This window comes from Electrona antarctica (genome assembly GCF_951216825.1).
Source record: "Electrona antarctica genome assembly, chromosome: 15".
Taxonomy (NCBI): Eukaryota; Metazoa; Chordata; class Actinopteri; order Myctophiformes; family Myctophidae; genus Electrona; species Electrona antarctica.
The window spans coordinates 42,154,326-42,170,706 of NC_136796.1; the positions used below are offsets into that span (position 1 = coordinate 42,154,326).

Below are 16,381 nucleotides of genomic sequence, written 5' to 3' on the forward strand. Positions count from 1 at the left end.
GCCACTCGGTGGCGCGCTATGAGCTTGTAGATCTGCTATTTTTCAATAGCTAAAAGACGTTCAACGTCTAATCTAAGCCTAGACCGCCAAAAAAACCCTTCATTTTTAGACAATTTACAACCCATTTTTAGACGCCCATTTAGACATTCACACTGAGACGGACTGAGTCCGTTTCATTGGAACCGTTTCCGAATACGGTTGCCTGGTCCCCGCTGGCCATGATTCACATTGCCCGAGATTCAACAGCGCACCCGGGTACACTTGCATAACACACTTTGATCCTTTGACCCTTCCTTCTTTAGGTACGCATGCATTCACATTGGAACGATCCGTATCTGAATACACTTCAACGGTCCAGAGACCCGCCCCCCCCATGCGGTCCCGGGGACGGTTGGGCGATCCTCTCCCGGGAACGGTACGCATCATTCACACTACCACAACATCTGCCAAGTGGTCCCGAGTGCGCACCCGGGACCACCGCGTGAATCGCCCCTTAGATGCTCAGTGGGATTTTCACCACCTAATGTTCGCCCCCTTCGAGTAAGGACACTAGGATGCATGTGGTTAACCCCTAACGACTCCCCACCAGCGATCCTCAAAAGTCATCTGAGCTAGCCATCTACTACCCCATGACAAAGTAGTCCCCTTTTTCCTTCCCCTGTCTGACAACACCAGCAGAGTTCACTTCAAGGGCATCAATAAAGTGCATTTGCCATTCACAAAGTATATATATATATATATATATATATATACTGCAGCTCCCACTCTGTATGTACACATCAGCTACAGATGATGAATAGTGCTACACGGTCTGCCGTGACGCTACACTGACAGCTCTCTAATGTAAAAGAAAATGTAAACAGCGCTTTGACGGACAGCACGCCGGAGAGGCAGATGTCCCCCGATGCTGGAAAAATGACACCTTCCCTGCCAGATGTGACAGCAGAGGTTGTGAAAAGCATGGGGGGGGGGGGGGGGGGGGGGGTACGAGCGAACGCAACAATATCTGACTCACACAACTTCGCACCATAGTCGCTCGCTGAGGTGTTCGACATACGGTAATTAAAAAGTTTTGATATCAAATATAAGTATAGAGTTAAAGAAGCTAAGAGTCGTGTCCCAGACTTCACTTGCGGTACACGGACACTTTCCGACCATCATATTGCAGTGTGTTCATTGTTCACACAGGAAGTGACATCATTGGGGAGGGGGGGGGGGGGGGGTTTGCACGTGATCTGCGAAATCTTTCAATGATACCCTGATTCACAAAGTGCTTATGCCGTTGCTGGCCAATGCTTTTGCCACTTCGGAAAGATTCAAGAGACGACTCAAACATAGTTTGAGTTGACAACAAGTTACTGTATGTTGCATTGTATATAGCGTTAGATAACATAGCTGTTTTTACTTGTTTTTTTTTAAATGTTTCCATTGAATGAATCATAAATACAAAGATCTTGCGTGCTCGCCATCCAAAACTATTGAACCACTTTAGCCCTATAGTTGGTGTCATGTGAAAATGTATGAAAAATGTTGGTTGAAACACCATGATGGAAAACAGGTTGTGCTACCTTATTGTGCCTTCCTGGTGGTTCAAATGATTCAAGAAACAAAGTCAATCAATCAATCAATCAATCAATCAATCAATCAATCAATAAATCAATCACTAAAACAAACCCTGACGGTAGACGTAAAGGTGGAAATCTGATGGAAAAACCAGTAGCCTACAGCAGTGATTCTCAACCTTTTCAGGCTACGACCCCCAACATTTGAACTGGGGACCCCCCAACATTTTGAACTGGAGAACCCAACATAATCATATTTGAACTGGGGACCCCCAACATAATCATATTTAAACTGGGGACCCCCAACATAATCATATTTGAACTGGAGAACCCAACATAATCATATTTGAACTGGGGACCCCCAACATAATCATATTTAAACTGGGGACCCCCCAACATAATCATATTTAAACTGGGGACCCCCCAACATAATCAAATTTGAACTGGGGACCCCCCAACATAATCAAATTTAAACTGGGGACCCCCCAACATAATCAAATTTGAACTGGGGACCCCCAACATAATCATATTTGAACTGGGGACCCCCAACATAATCATATTTAAACTGGGGACCCCCCAACATAATCAAATTTGAACTGGGGACCCCCCACCCTGAGAAGAGGGAACTTGGAATTGTACGAGTTAGTTCCAATTGTAGAAATAGACAATCTATATCGATCGGCCTCTTTCTTTTTTTGGAAAATGTTTGACCAGTTTTTATTAAAGTATAGTTTGTTCATTACTTTTGATGCGGTAATGGTCTTTTTTCATCTTATTCCTTGTCTTCTTTTTTTCACCCATTTCTTTACGTCGGCTTGTTATTAGTTATTAAAAGGGTTGAGAACCACTGGCCTACACTACAGTATACAACACACATTAAAATAAAATAAATAAAATAAAAAATACAAAAAACAACAAACGCAAAGCCCACTAGGTGTTTGTGAATCAGGGTTATAAGTTACACCAGGGCTCCACCGGGCACGTCAGCGTCGCGTCTCCGTCACCGTCAGGGAATGTTCCCTTTTTAATCAATGAAGGGTGGCTCCACTGCCCGCGTTGCGTGACATTAACGCGTGCATTAAAATTGAACCGGTGCGTTTTTTGACACACGCGACGGAGACGCAACGCGTCCGTCCGGTGGAGCCCTGGCGTTAGGCTGAGATTACTATACAGTTAAAGGGACACATGTACAGTACAGTAGCATAGTAAACGCTTTCAACAAGCATACTTTTTTTGATATGCAATATTAGCTTATAGGCTATAACACTTTTGCCTGCACTGTATATTACTTACATAGACATAGACATGGTTACTTGGGATTTGTAATTTCATCATTATATTTATGTATAGGACTACATGTCCATTACAGTCAGCACACGCATGACGCATTGACACTTTTAGAGTCGTTTTACATGGCCAAACTATGTTGCCGATGTATGAATAGATACAAAATAAATAGTTCAATATGTACTTTGTACAATAAAATCCTTGTTAATTAATGTACAGCCAAGGGAATAAATGCTTCCTATCCCCATGGTTTTAAGAATAGTTTTAACACTATTATCGGGCAAAAAAAACTCTATAGGGCAAATAATTAAATGCTTTAAGACCAGGATAAGTAATTAGATAGTGCTTTGGGTGAAAGGTTACTTATAAGGCTGACAAAACAGTAATGGTCAGTTGACCATTATTCACACGGTGGCCATTTTGCTCTCATTGCTCGAGGAAGTATGTGTATAAGATCAAAATGTCCGCCGTGTGAACATGGTCCATTCTGACCGGTGTTTTGCTTGGATTAGCTACAATTCAAACTCGGATATCCTCAGAGTCCAACAAATAAAAACAGTCATTTGACATGAAGAGAGCTTTACAATCCTTACGTACGGGTCACTCTGAAACATCTCAGGGTATATTTACACGTGTCACTTTCCCCAATGTTAACTCGTTGCGTTCGTCGAGTGACACCAACACTTGGAAAACATATTTACAAATCCGCCATTTTTGCCGAGTGATGCAGCCCTGTGACGGAGAATAGACAAACAGCTTTTACAAGGGGGACCTATTATGCATTTTATATATCATATTTTCATATTATGTAATATTACAATGTTGGGTGTTTATGTGGGCAACATTTCAAATACTGGCATAAAAAAACCTCAACATTCTGAATGCTAGGTTTCCAAAGGTTACTTCTACTTCGTAAACAAGCTGATGTCAACTCATTTCAAGTACCCCTTTAACCCTGAGAGTGTACAACGTGAGGTGTACGCTCTCAGAGTTACAGACCTGTGAGGGTCCATTTGGAACCCCACATTGAGAACCCCTGCTCAATATGGCCATCTGCTCAGACCACATTGCCTCTCCAATGGGTCCCATGGTCCATCCCAGAAAGGAAGAAAGGAAAGTGGGCTTTTAGGGAATCGTGTGTTAAAGAAAAATCACACCCGTGTGAACTGAGTGGTGCAAGGTCTTATATAGCCTGATCAGCTGTGGTCTGACGTAATGTCAGTGACCATGGTAACCATGCTCACCTGTGCACGGACACAAGGTACACAGGTACACAAACATAGATACAGACAAAGCTGGTTGTTGGAGTGGTTTGCACCACTCAAAAAGGAGTGCTGTTCATTTCAGACAGAAGCTGGAATGATAAGATAGATGCTGTTTTTGAACTGCAAAACTACTTTGGAGTTTGGACACCATTTTGCCTTTAGAACTTAGCCTTAATCATTTGAGCCGTAAATTCAACAATATGCTCAATTTGTACTAAGCGGCCCAAAGTGTGCCAAGAAAAATATCCCCCCACACTGTTACATGATCCTGCCATCCGAATGTCGCAGCATTTTTCCAATCTTCAATTTTAGTGACCCTGTGCAAAGTATAATATCTGTAAATTTAGCATAATAGGTCCCCTTTAAATACATTAAAATATTACACTGTATACACCGTCGAGTTAAAGAAAACCTCTGAATCGGCGTGCAATGCATACCGGACGCCGGACGCCTTCATTTAAAGTATTCGAGGCCGGCCACGAGGAAGAACTTCTCCAGGAAGAGCTCGGAGTCCAGGACGGCGATGTGTGCGGCGCGGCCGATCAGGGTGTTGGCGGTGTTGGGCAGCGCGTGGAACACGTCGTGGCGGATCAGGCGACACTCCTTGGCCTCCAGCAGAGGCTGCAGCAGGTTGGTGATCATCTCCGTGTACACGGGTCCTGTGGCACCGGGGAAAACACACACAAACCCCCAGGGTAGGTCCGTTTAGTTCAATGGTTTGATGTGATTCTTATCCCTGGGACTGTTTATTTAAGATATGGTATCGGTACATCTCTAGTCGCAAACCTGTTCAAGCCGTGACCCCCCAAAAATAATCATATTTGAACTGGGGACCCCTCACCCTGGCAAGCGCTTGGAATTGTTGAGGCATTATTATTTTGTTTAGTCTCTCGAGACAGACTGTTGACTCACGTCGGGAAATGAGGGGGCAGTTTTCCCTTTGTTTTGCAGATGGGTTCCCAGATTGCATTTTGCTGGACTTGGTTCCACAGATACATATTGTGAAAATAGCTGATCTACAAGGCCCCAAACGCCTCGCAACACAAGTCGTTGTGAGCTTGTATATCGGCTATTTAAAAAAATGTTTGCCTCTTTCTTATATTATGTTGACAATTTGGCCATTGTTTGACCCCCCCCCCCTCCCAAATGCTGTGGGGACCACCCTGGGTATACCAAGGTTGAGAACCACTGGCCAAATTCACAGGCAACATAGCGGGTGACAACAGCATGCATGGATCTCTTTCAGCCGGTGTCCCTGTCCTCTACCTGTGGTCCTGTCTATGAGGGCAGTCTACCTGTCTCTATATACCTGTGGTCCTGTCTCTGAGAGCAGTCTACCTGTCTCTATATACCTGTGGTCCTGTCTCTGAGAGCAGTCTACCTGTACCTGTGGTCCTGTCTCTGAGGGCAGTCTACCTGTACCTGTGGTCCTGTCTCTGAGGGAAGTCTACCTGTGGTCCTGTCTCTGAGGGCAGTCTACCTGTGGTCCTGTCTCTGAGGGCAGTCTACCTGTACCTGTGGTCCTGTCTCTGAGGGAAGTCTACCTGTGGTCCTGTCTCTGAGGGCAGTCTACCTGTGGTCCTGTCTCTGAGGGCAGTCTACCTGTACCTGTGGTCCTGTCTCTGAGGGCAGTCTACCTGTGGTCCTGTCTCTGAGGGCAGTCTACCTGTACCTGTGGTCCTGTCTCTGAGGGCAGTCTACCTGTGGTCCTGTCTCTGAGGGCAGTCTACCTGTACCTGTGGTCCTGTCTCTGAGGGCAGTCTACCTGTACCTGTGGTCCTGTCTCTGAGGGCAGTCTACCTGTACCTGTGGTCCTGTCTCTGAGGGCAGTCTACCTGTACCTGTGGTCCTGTCTCTGAGGGCAGTCTACCTGTACCTGTGGTCCTGTCTCTGAGGGCAGTCTACCTGTACCTGTGGTCCTGTCTCTGAGGGAAGTCTACCTGTGGTCCTGTCTCTGAGGGAAGTCTACCTGTAGTCCTGTCTCTGAGGGCAGTCTACCTGTGGTCCTGTCTCTGAGGGCAGTCTACCTGTGGTCCTGTCTCTGAGGGCAGTCTACCTGTGGTCCTATCTCTGAGGGCAGTCTACATGTGGTCCTGTCTCTGAGGGCAGTCTACCTGTGGTCCTGTCTCTGAGGGCAGTCTACCTGTACCTGTGGTCCTGTCTCTGAGGGCAGTCTACCTGTACCTGTGGTCCTGTCTCTGAGGGCAGTCTACCTGTACCTGTGGTCCTGTCTCTGAGGGCGGTCTACCTGTGGTCCTATCTCTGAGGGCAGTCTACATGTGGTCCTGTCTCTGAGGGAAGTCTACCTGTGGTCCTATCTCTGATGGCAGTCTACATGTGGTCCTGTCTCTGAGGGAAGTCTACCTGTGGTCCTGTCTCTGAGGGCAGTCTACCTGTGGTCCTATCTCTGAGGGCAGTCTACATGTGGTCCTGTCTCTGAGGGCAGTCTACCTGTGGTCCTGTCTCTGAGGGCAGTCTACATGTGGTCCTGTCTCTGAGGGCAGTCTACCTGTGGTCCTGTCTCTGAGGGCAGTCTACCTGTGGTCCTGTCTCTGAGGGCAGTCTACATGTGGTCCTGTCTCTGAGGGCAGTCTACCTGTACCTGTGGTCCTGTCTCTGAGGGCAGTCTACCTGTACCTGTGGTCCTGTCTCTGAGGGCGGTCTTGCACATCTCGATGCGCGCCGAGTGGAAGGGGACGTAGCGGTCCTGCGGTGACGCCACCAACACCACGTTCTTAAAAAACTGCAGCCCTGAAACCAGAAGGAAAAAAAAAAAAAAAAAAAAAAAACAGAGTCAAGATGTAAGCCGGTATTGCAGTGTGTGCGTGCATGCGTGCGTGTATGTGTGCGCGTGCACGTGCGCGTGTGCGCGTGCGGTTGTGCGCGTTCATTATCGGCGAAGAGAGAGAGAGAGAGAGAGAGAGAGAGAGAGAGATGGGGGAATCAGTTGCATATCACAAAGTGTTATCACAAAGCAATGTGACAGGTTTGATGTTTTTCCTGTCGGGTGTCTTCTGTCAGACTTTGCTTTTAACAGACTCCAGTAGTGTGGTGGGTTTCAAATGACAGGGTTTGGATCATTTTGTCAGCCTGCCATAGCTTTGGAGGCAGCCAGAGGAGAACAAAAAAGAAAATCTTTAAAAAAAAAAGAAAGAAGAAGAAGAAGCATTTTCAGGCTTATCTCCTTCAAGTCTCTCTGTGACAAACGACTGCTTTGTTCCACTCTCGCAGTGGGGAGGCCTCTCACAGTCAGAGCTATAGCTGGCGTGTGCGCGAGAGCGTTACGGCGAACTGACACAACAGAATCTGACGGAAAGAGACGTCGCCGACGAGGCGGCAAAAGGATTTTGTCATGAATATTTGATTCGAGTGTCTTTCGGTAACATTTTGGCAACGTATCAAACTGCTCAAAAAGCGGAAGTGATGATCTCTCACTCAACGCCTTGGCGTTTTACATGTGGTTGGTTGTCTTTCTTTACACGTGTTTTTGTTCCTATACTGTACCTGGTTTCTGGCTCAGGAGGTACAGGAAGGTCTTGCGTGGGTCGACGTGATCTCGGAAGGTGAGCTGCAGCAAGGATCCCGATTTCTTCAGCTTCTGCATCAGCCACAGACCTGAGGGGAGAAACCCCACACGCACGCACACGCACACACACACACGCACAAACACACACACACGTACACGCAGGAATGCACGCACGCCCGCCCACCCGCCCGCGCACACGCACACACACGCACGCACGCACGCACGCACGCACGCCCACGCACGCACGCACGCACGCACACACGCACACACACACGCACACGCACACACACGCACACACACACGCGCGCAATTAGACAGCAGAACCTTTCCTCGGCACCAGGCATGCCGAGAACAGCAGGTCCTGCTCTGAGATGAAAGGCTATAGCTGCTGAGGAGGAGGGAACAGTGCAGGAGAAGCACTGACTTGCTTATTGCTTTCTTGCTTATATCGTCGCTGGCGGTCAGAAACCTCGTATCTCCATGTTTTGTATCTTTTTTTATGGGTTCTCCCCCCCCCCCCCCCCCCCCCCCCCCCCAACCGCGTGAATTACTGGCCTACTTGTCACGAGCTTGTAGACGGGGCTATTTTCACCGTGTCTTCTGATTTTGAAAGTTAGAGAGAGAGAAAGCGGTTAAGTTTGTCTGACTTGTCGGTTTTATAAATATTGCACCAATGAAAAGTATAAAAACAAGCTTGTGACCCATATAATAATAACTATGCTGCATCCACTGGAAGTTATTTTCCTGAAAAGTGAAAGCACAACAGTTTCGGACATACAAGGTTTCCACCTTTAGGGCCTTTCAAACGTGAAGCGATATAACGCGCCTATAGTTTTATAACTATAGTTATAGTTTTGGGGCAGCGGTGGCCTAAGGGTTAGAGGAGCGCCCTTGTTGCCGAAAGGTTGCCGGTTCGATTCCCCGGACGGGCAGGAACAATCTGGGTGGGGAAGTGATTGTCATCACTCACCCAACACCGCTGAAGTGCCCTTGAGCAACTGCTCCCCCTGGAGCTGCTTATTGGCCAACAGTATAAGACTGTGGTTGTACTGGTCAGCTCCCAGGTTTTTGTGTGTGTGTTTCTAAGTGCAGGGCGTTGCTGAAAATGAGCACCTGTGCTCAGCTACCTCCCTGGGTAGTTTTAACGCTTGCGTTGTCGCGCCCCTCTTGAGCAGACCTGGAGGAGACCTGTCGTCGATCCAGGCAACAACGCCTGCGTTCCTCGCTTCCCGTTTGAAAGGCCCTTGAATGGCCCCGATACACAGGACAGTAAACACTGTCCTGTGTATCTGTCTGTCTCGCTCCCTCTCTCTCTCCCTCCCTCCCGGGGCGTGCTCACCCGTGCTGACCAGCGTGCTGTTGTTGTAGAGCGTGCCCAGGTGCGGGCCCGACAGCGACAGGAAGCTGTGCAGCTTGGCCAGGTAGCAGCGGAAGCGAGGCCGTGTCAGCACAGAGCGGACGATGACGTTCCCCAGAGAGTGGCCGATGAAGCTGCGCGGCCAGGAGGCAGAGAGAGAGAGTTAGAGGTACAGTAGACTGACATGTGGCTCCATCTGGCCGACACAATCTTGTAGATCTGCAACAGAAGCCATATTACCGCATGTCCAAGAAGAGCCTGATGAACATTCTCAACAAACCCAACAAGACACCAACAACATTCTCAACAGGCCCGAAAATGAACCCATTTAGGCCTGACGTCGAAAAAGTCTTCTGAAAGAATATATATTCAAAGATTTGCGCCGCATTTTCACAATGTTTTCAAAAATAGCAGACCTACAAGTTCATAGAGCTTGTAGATCTGCTATTTTTCAATAGCTAAAGTATAACATAATGCTTAGTTAAAACACCAAAAGGGGTTCCCGCCCAGAATGGGTTAAGGCCCGGCCCTACCTGGGCCCTCATCAAACCCTGTAGACTCAAGACACTGCCCCCGCTGCCACCCTTAGATCTCCATAGAGTTTCGTTTTGGAGGATTAAAAAAAAATGAAAATCATGAAAAAATGACATGCTATAGTTTGGTTATGGTTTCGGAAGACATACTATAGTCTGTCGTTTTTCATGATTTTGGAGGATTTTTAAAAAAAATCATGAAAAAACGACATGCTATAGATCATGGTTTCGGAAGACATACTATAGTCTGTAGTTTTTCATGATTTTGGAGGATTTTTAAAAAAATCATGAAAAAACGACATGCTAGATCATGGTTTCGGAAGACATAAATGACATGTCGTGTGTCGTTTCGCTGACCTGTTCTGACATTCCATATGTTGATCTGACCTCATCAATCCCTGTACACTCAAGACACACTCCATATATATGGCCAGTTGCTTCTCGACCCTCAGGCGTCTTACTGGTGTGGTGGATATCTTAGATTTATTTTGCCTCTGCTTGACATGTTTTCCTTTTTTACGGTTTGTAAAAGAAAATCTTCTTTTCATTTAACAATGGAGCTTGCAACAATGGAATTTCCACCAACTTCTTTTGCACCTGTAAACTTTTCCGTGACGGGACAATAATAAACACTGGTTTAGGACGGTCTGTCCGGCATCAAAGCCCAAAATAAGGCGTGCATGGGTCAGGCTCTAGAGCAGGGGTGGGCAACTGGCGGCCTGGGGGCCACATGCGGCACCTTCACTTAATGTGGCCCTCAGGTTAATGTCAGAATACTGATATAATATTGGTTTCAGCTGTTACAATTCCACAACATGCGAATATGACACCGCTTTAATTACGTCAGTCTAAATGAGTAGCTCATTGCACAACACAAGTATAATTAAAGGCATTTGAAATTACATAAAAATATTAATTTTCAGGATTCCAATTCAAAAATAGCAAAAATTCAAGATTTCAATTAAAAAATAGCCGATCTACAAGCTCAAAACGCGTCGCAGCGCGACGCGTTTTGAGCTTGTAGATCGGCTATTTTTGCTACGACAGTATTATATGGCCCTAGGGAGTGAGTGTGGAAATATAGTGGCCCTCTCCATCATCAAAGTTGCCCAGCCCTGCTCTAGAGAGAACAACAGCTTGCAGGTGGAAACATAAACTCCACACATCTCCAGTTGAATGGGCGGCTGGCTTGCTGGCACGGAGCATGCTGGCATAGCCTGCCTCCACTGCACAACATCTTATTATAGAATCTTTTTTTATAGATACGGACTCTATATTTTTAAAGTCGGCGCGACTTGGCGAAAAGTTACGATTCTGTCGAAAGTGGATGCGATGCAGGAGGGTCATGGCAATCCCTGCGTGTTTGCAGCTAACCTCAAATTTGTTTATTTTAATTTATATGTATTGTTTTATACACCTCTGAACGTTGTTCGCAGATCGGCACCCGTTGCATCTCAGTTCGCGCCCCGTCTATTGTGACATGTGACACGTGTTACTGACATGTGTTTTCACGTCAGCAACTATAGTTCATTAATCACTTTAGATGTGATGTCCCTATTTTGGGCATGTCATTACAGGCAAGCATTTACAAAAATCACACCCGTGTGAAGTGAGTGGTGCAACTCCGTGTGGGGGTCCCTGGGGGGGTCCCGGAAGTTCCAGATCGACAGGAACGCGCCCAGGGTGCCGGACCGGTTACGGCGAGCCGCCCGGCGTCCGAAACGGTAGAGAAATGAGAGAGTTAACATGTGGGGGTCCTTGGGGGTGCCCGGGGGGTCCCCGGAACATCCAGACCCCCAGGAACGCGCTTGTGTGTGTGTGTTAGGCTGCGCAACAGTGACACTTGGTGGTGAAAACCAACCAAACGCAATTTTCGTGCTCGGACAGACCCAGCCAGCCAGCCAGGGACAGACCCAGGCACACTATAGCTCCTTAACAACTAAAATGTTTTATGGGGGGGGGGGGGGGCACAAAATGGCACAAAATAATTTCACATGTAAATTAATTTGGGTGTCCTTGACATGGAAAAGAACCGCTGATGCAGAGACGTGAGTCACTCGACGCAGGTATTTTAAATTCATTGCATTTATGTATTTTTACCCAATTTTGTTTCACCAAAGGAACTCCCATTGAGATCAAACATGTCCCTCTAAACCAGAGAGAGCCCTCGGGCCTCTTAAGGAAGCGAGCAGCCACACAGAACCACCACAGCGGCGTCCTACCAGCAGCTATAGTGCTAAACACTAGTACATTCCTGGAGCTATAAAGTGTCACTCCGTTTAATTAACTGCATTGTCCTTGCTGTACAGTAGCCGGCTCCCAAATCCCTCAGAAGCACGTCTCCTTTCCCTTCATCCGTCTCCCCCGACGCTAAATATAGACACAATGTGGGATGTTTGTACCACATGCTCTGTACCAACGCTTTGTCTTTGAGAAGACCGGCCCCTGAAAGAGCACTGTTTCCCAAACAGTGGGTCTTACTCTGGACCAATTTGTGGATCGCAGACACATTTTTTTGGGGTCCATGACAATTTTCTGAAAGATTTGAGGCACATTTTAACGATTTTTCAAAATAGCAGACCTACAAGTTCATAGCGCGCCACTCGGTGGCGCGCTATGAGCTTGTAGATCTTCTATTTTTCAATAGCTAAATTATAACATAATGTATGTAACCACCAAAAGGGGTTCCCGCTCAAAATGGGTTCAATTTTTTGTTTCCTATATTTTGGTTTTAATTATTTCATTTAATTATAATTTCAAAAAACATTCCCAAAAAAAAGCCAAAGTTTTCATGAATTAATACCTAATTAAATGAAGTATATTTATTGAATACATAAAAGAAAAAGAAATTCCATAAATGTGGAATTTGGTGAAAATAGCCGCTCTACAAGCTCACAACATGGCGCAAAATGGCACGTTGTGAGCTTGTAGATCTGCTATTTTCACTAAGGGTGCTGGGGGAATGTATAATTTCTCTTTTAGGTCAAAAAAACAACTGGCACAATGAGGGCAATTACAGTGAAAGATGAATTGCTTTCAAAACCATGTAGTTCTCAAACATCCCCATACAACATTTATGTAAATGGTAAATGCTAAATGGTGCATTTATATAGCGCCTTTATCCAAGGCGCTTTACATAGATGTGCATTACATTCACCCATTCACACACACATTCATACACCGATGGCGGCGGAAACCATGCAAGGTACCAACCAGCACATCGGGAGCAATTTGGGGTTCAGTGTCTTGCCCAAGGACACTTCGACATGTGGACAGGAGGAGCCGGGATTCGAACCGCCGACCCATGGATCATTGGACGACCTGCTCTACCTCCTGAGCCACAGCCTGTTAGATACAGATTTTTGTTTTCAAATAGCCAGGGTTAAATTGTTTAAACTGATCAGTTGTATTTACTCATCTTGCTGGGGACCCCCTGGAACGAACCCTTAATGACCTCTGGGTGTCCGTCGACCCCACTTTGTTTTAAACATCTTGTGGAAGTCTAGAATGTTATACTCATGTCATGATCATGGTGTTGTGAGTTTGTCACCTACAGTAGTAGCATACAGAAGTATAGTTCTCTAACTGTTTCGTGCCAAGGACCCCCAAATGCATATATATATATATATATATATATATATATGCATATATATATATATATATATATATATATATATATATATATGGCCGCAGACCCCCCTTTTTTTTGTGACAGGGAAGATTTGTAAAAATGAGTGGTGCAATTCCCCCCACCAACCAATAAAAAAATAAAAAAAATAACCTGTGTTCCAATTAAATGCATCAGATTATTTAGTCAAAACACAACTCACAAGCTCTTGTTAATACTGTACTTTTCATTTCAATAATCACTTTCACTTTCCTTTTTTTTTTTTTTTTTTTGCGCGTGACATCATCATCATACCCGGAAGTAATGTGGGAACACCTACTGCGTGGGAAACAAATATACTTTCTGGCCTTGCCAGCCCATACAGTCCTAACTGATTGCATTAAACAACATTAAACTCACTTTGCCACTCGATTTTCCACTCACTGTACGCATGTGCATACCCTCTATATATGCATCGCTACATGTTGTGAGCTTGTTGTTGTGATTGGCTGTTTTGGCTAAAACATATTACAATAAAAAAAAGAAACATAAAATGTTTACTGACCAACAGCATCATGAGTGAATCAGACCACATGCACCATTTACAGTTTCTGCTGCCATCTAGTGACCAGAGAAAGCCACTGCTCAAGTCGAGCACTGGTCTCCTATGTAATAAATACAATGCAGAATCAATGGAACCTTGGCTTCGACATACATGTGACAAAATGGGGACTCGTCAGCAGTCCGTGGGGTTGTTTGAGAGTTGTATAGGACTGACCTTATCCTGCCTACGGTAAGATTATACAGCTGTATGTGTTGAATGATCTCGTCCAGCAGTCTGTCCGTCATGGTGTCGAAATCTGCAAACGTGTCGGTCTGCAGCAAAAGAGCAAAAGGAAGGAAATGGGTCGTCAGCGCTCTATGAATATCAATTTGTTCTGATCACTGTCAAGAAATAAAAGTAGCAATATGCACAATATAAAAGTAAAAGGCCTGCATTCAAGAGAGAGAGAGAGAGAGAGAGAGAGAGAGAGAGAGAGAGAGAGAGAGAGAGAGAGAGAGAGAGAGAGAGAGAGAGAGAGAGAGAGAGAGAAAAAAAGAAATACCCAAGTAAAGTAAAACCACCTCAAAATTTTACTATGCATGCAGCCATGCATGTAACTTTCCTCTTCTATTTGTCTTTAGGTCTTAATGGGTTAACACGCTCTAACAAATAGATTGCTCAAAATTACATTGTATATGGTTGGTGAAAGGGCCTTTCTGTGTGGAGTTTGCATGTTCTCCATGTGTCCCCTAGGGTAGGTATACCCTCACAAAATACATGCAGTAATTCTGGTCTCTCCCCCTGGCCAGCCGGGGCGCCTGATGGAGGGGAAAGGAACTGGTTGGAATAACGTGTTCCTTCCACGCGCTACGTCCAACCAGGGAAACTTTACACCTGACCCCCTGTCAGGTGTAAAGGAGCAACTTGGACACTCATGCATGAAGGAAGCGTGAGTTCAAGTCCGTTGCTCTCCCCAGGTTGGCGGAGGGTGTGTAGAGCCCAGGATCACATTAGATAATTGACACAGGGGTGAAAAATGGGTTACAAAATCGTGGGATAAAAATTATATATATAATAAATAAAAAAAACCTGACATAGTGCGTTGGTTAGCGACCACCACGCCACAGCTCCTACCTGGTTCCTCTCAGACATGAGGAAGTCCAGTCTGGAGCCCGGCAAGCCCAGCTCAATGAAGGTCTTCACAAGCCTGAGGTCGGCACTGTTCCCTACAGCAACGGAACAACAAGTACTGATCAGGGCTTTTACTTACAGTGAACAGCAACACCACAACATACAAATACTACTGTTACTGTTAAATAATTTCAAAGTTAAAAAAAAACAACAATTGTACCAAAAGTACGGTAAAGGTATGAATTAGTTTCAAAATCTTTCAAAAAGCACATCGACAAGCTCACAACATGTTGCATCGATTCGCGACGCATTGTGAGTGTGTTCGGCTATTTTTTAACTATGTTTTGTAATAATAGTCTACATCTGTAAAGTAAGCAATAATTGTAGACAAAAAAAAATACAATATTTGCCTTAGAAGACACAGTGGAGTAGAAGTACAATATAAATAATTGAAAAAGTGGACATACTCCAAATTGTACTTGAGCACAATTCCTCGGATAGAGGTACTATTATCCACCACTATTCCCCGTAAACAAAGAGACCACTTAAAGCCAGAGCATGGGCCTCAGCACTTATAAACAGAGCTCATTAATCACGTAAGACATGTTTAAGGAATGAGTATTTACATACAGAGTAATGATGTTCATGTTATCTAGTAGGACATATTGGGACTTCTGCAATATGCAATACATCTTCAACACTCATAAGGTGCCAATGCTTAACAAAGGATGACGTGTGATATGAAAACATCAGGATGCATCAGTTTTGCGGCTTATATATATATATATATATATATATATATATCAATTTGGGGTCCTTGGCAGGAAAATGTTTGAGAACCTGATTCAGAAGGCATTTTTAGAATCGGCCTCAGGTCTGAATGGGTTATATAAGTCTTAACCCATTCTGGACACACCCCTTTTGGTGTTTTAACTAAGCATTATGTTATACTTTAGCTATTGAAAAATAGCAGATCTACAAGCCCATAGCGCGCCACCGAGTGCCGCGCTACGAGCTTGTAGGTCTGCTATTGTTAAATCGTAAAAATGCGGCACAAATATTTCAATATATATATATTCTTTCAGAGCAAACGTTTTTTTTATTTCGACGTCAGGCCTATTAAGTACCATGGCTTGATCCGCCTGCTGTGCACTCACCGTCCAGGCCGTGGACACACACCACCAGGTGGATGCCGTCGTCAAACTCCTCCTCGTCCTCCTCGGGGGGGAAGTAGGGCAGGTCCGAGGCCAGGAGAGGAAGGTCGCTGTACAGGCCAGCCTGGAAGCTCAGCTCCTCCAACAGTTCCTCTTTGGCCTTGTAGAAACTAGGGCAAAGAGAGAGAGGAGTGTGCACCATGAAACTAACAGTAGCCCAATGAATGCTACAGAGAGGAGTACTTTAAAAGTACACCATGAAACAGTAGCCCAATGAATGCTACAGAGGGGAGTACTTTAAAAGTACACCATGAAACAGCAGCCCAATGAATGCTACAGAGAGGAGTACTTTAAAAGTACACCATGAAACAGCAGCCCAATGAATGCTACAGAGAGGAGTACTATAAAAGTACAC

The 16,381-nt window shown here is 45.4% G+C and overlaps 1 protein-coding gene across 1 annotated transcript in view; it reads right to left on the reverse strand.

The window, feature by feature from the left end:
- Window positions 1-4,567: 4,567 nt before the first annotated feature.
- Window positions 4,568-16,381, reverse strand: part of fam135b (family with sequence similarity 135 member B) — a gene marked incomplete at its 3' end in the record, with an annotated part of 81,072 nt that continues 69,258 nt past the window's right edge. The window contains exons 17-23 of the mRNA XM_079522113.1: window positions 15,970-16,136; window positions 14,816-14,907; window positions 13,916-14,013; window positions 8,980-9,131; window positions 7,619-7,729; window positions 6,752-6,865; window positions 4,568-4,773 (exon numbers count right to left, since the gene is read on the reverse strand). Coding sequence (XP_079378239.1) covers window positions 4,568-4,773; window positions 6,752-6,865; window positions 7,619-7,729; window positions 8,980-9,131; window positions 13,916-14,013; window positions 14,816-14,907; window positions 15,970-16,136 — 940 coding nt within the window. The remainder of the gene's footprint in view (window positions 4,774-6,751; window positions 6,866-7,618; window positions 7,730-8,979; window positions 9,132-13,915; window positions 14,014-14,815; window positions 14,908-15,969; window positions 16,137-16,381) is intronic.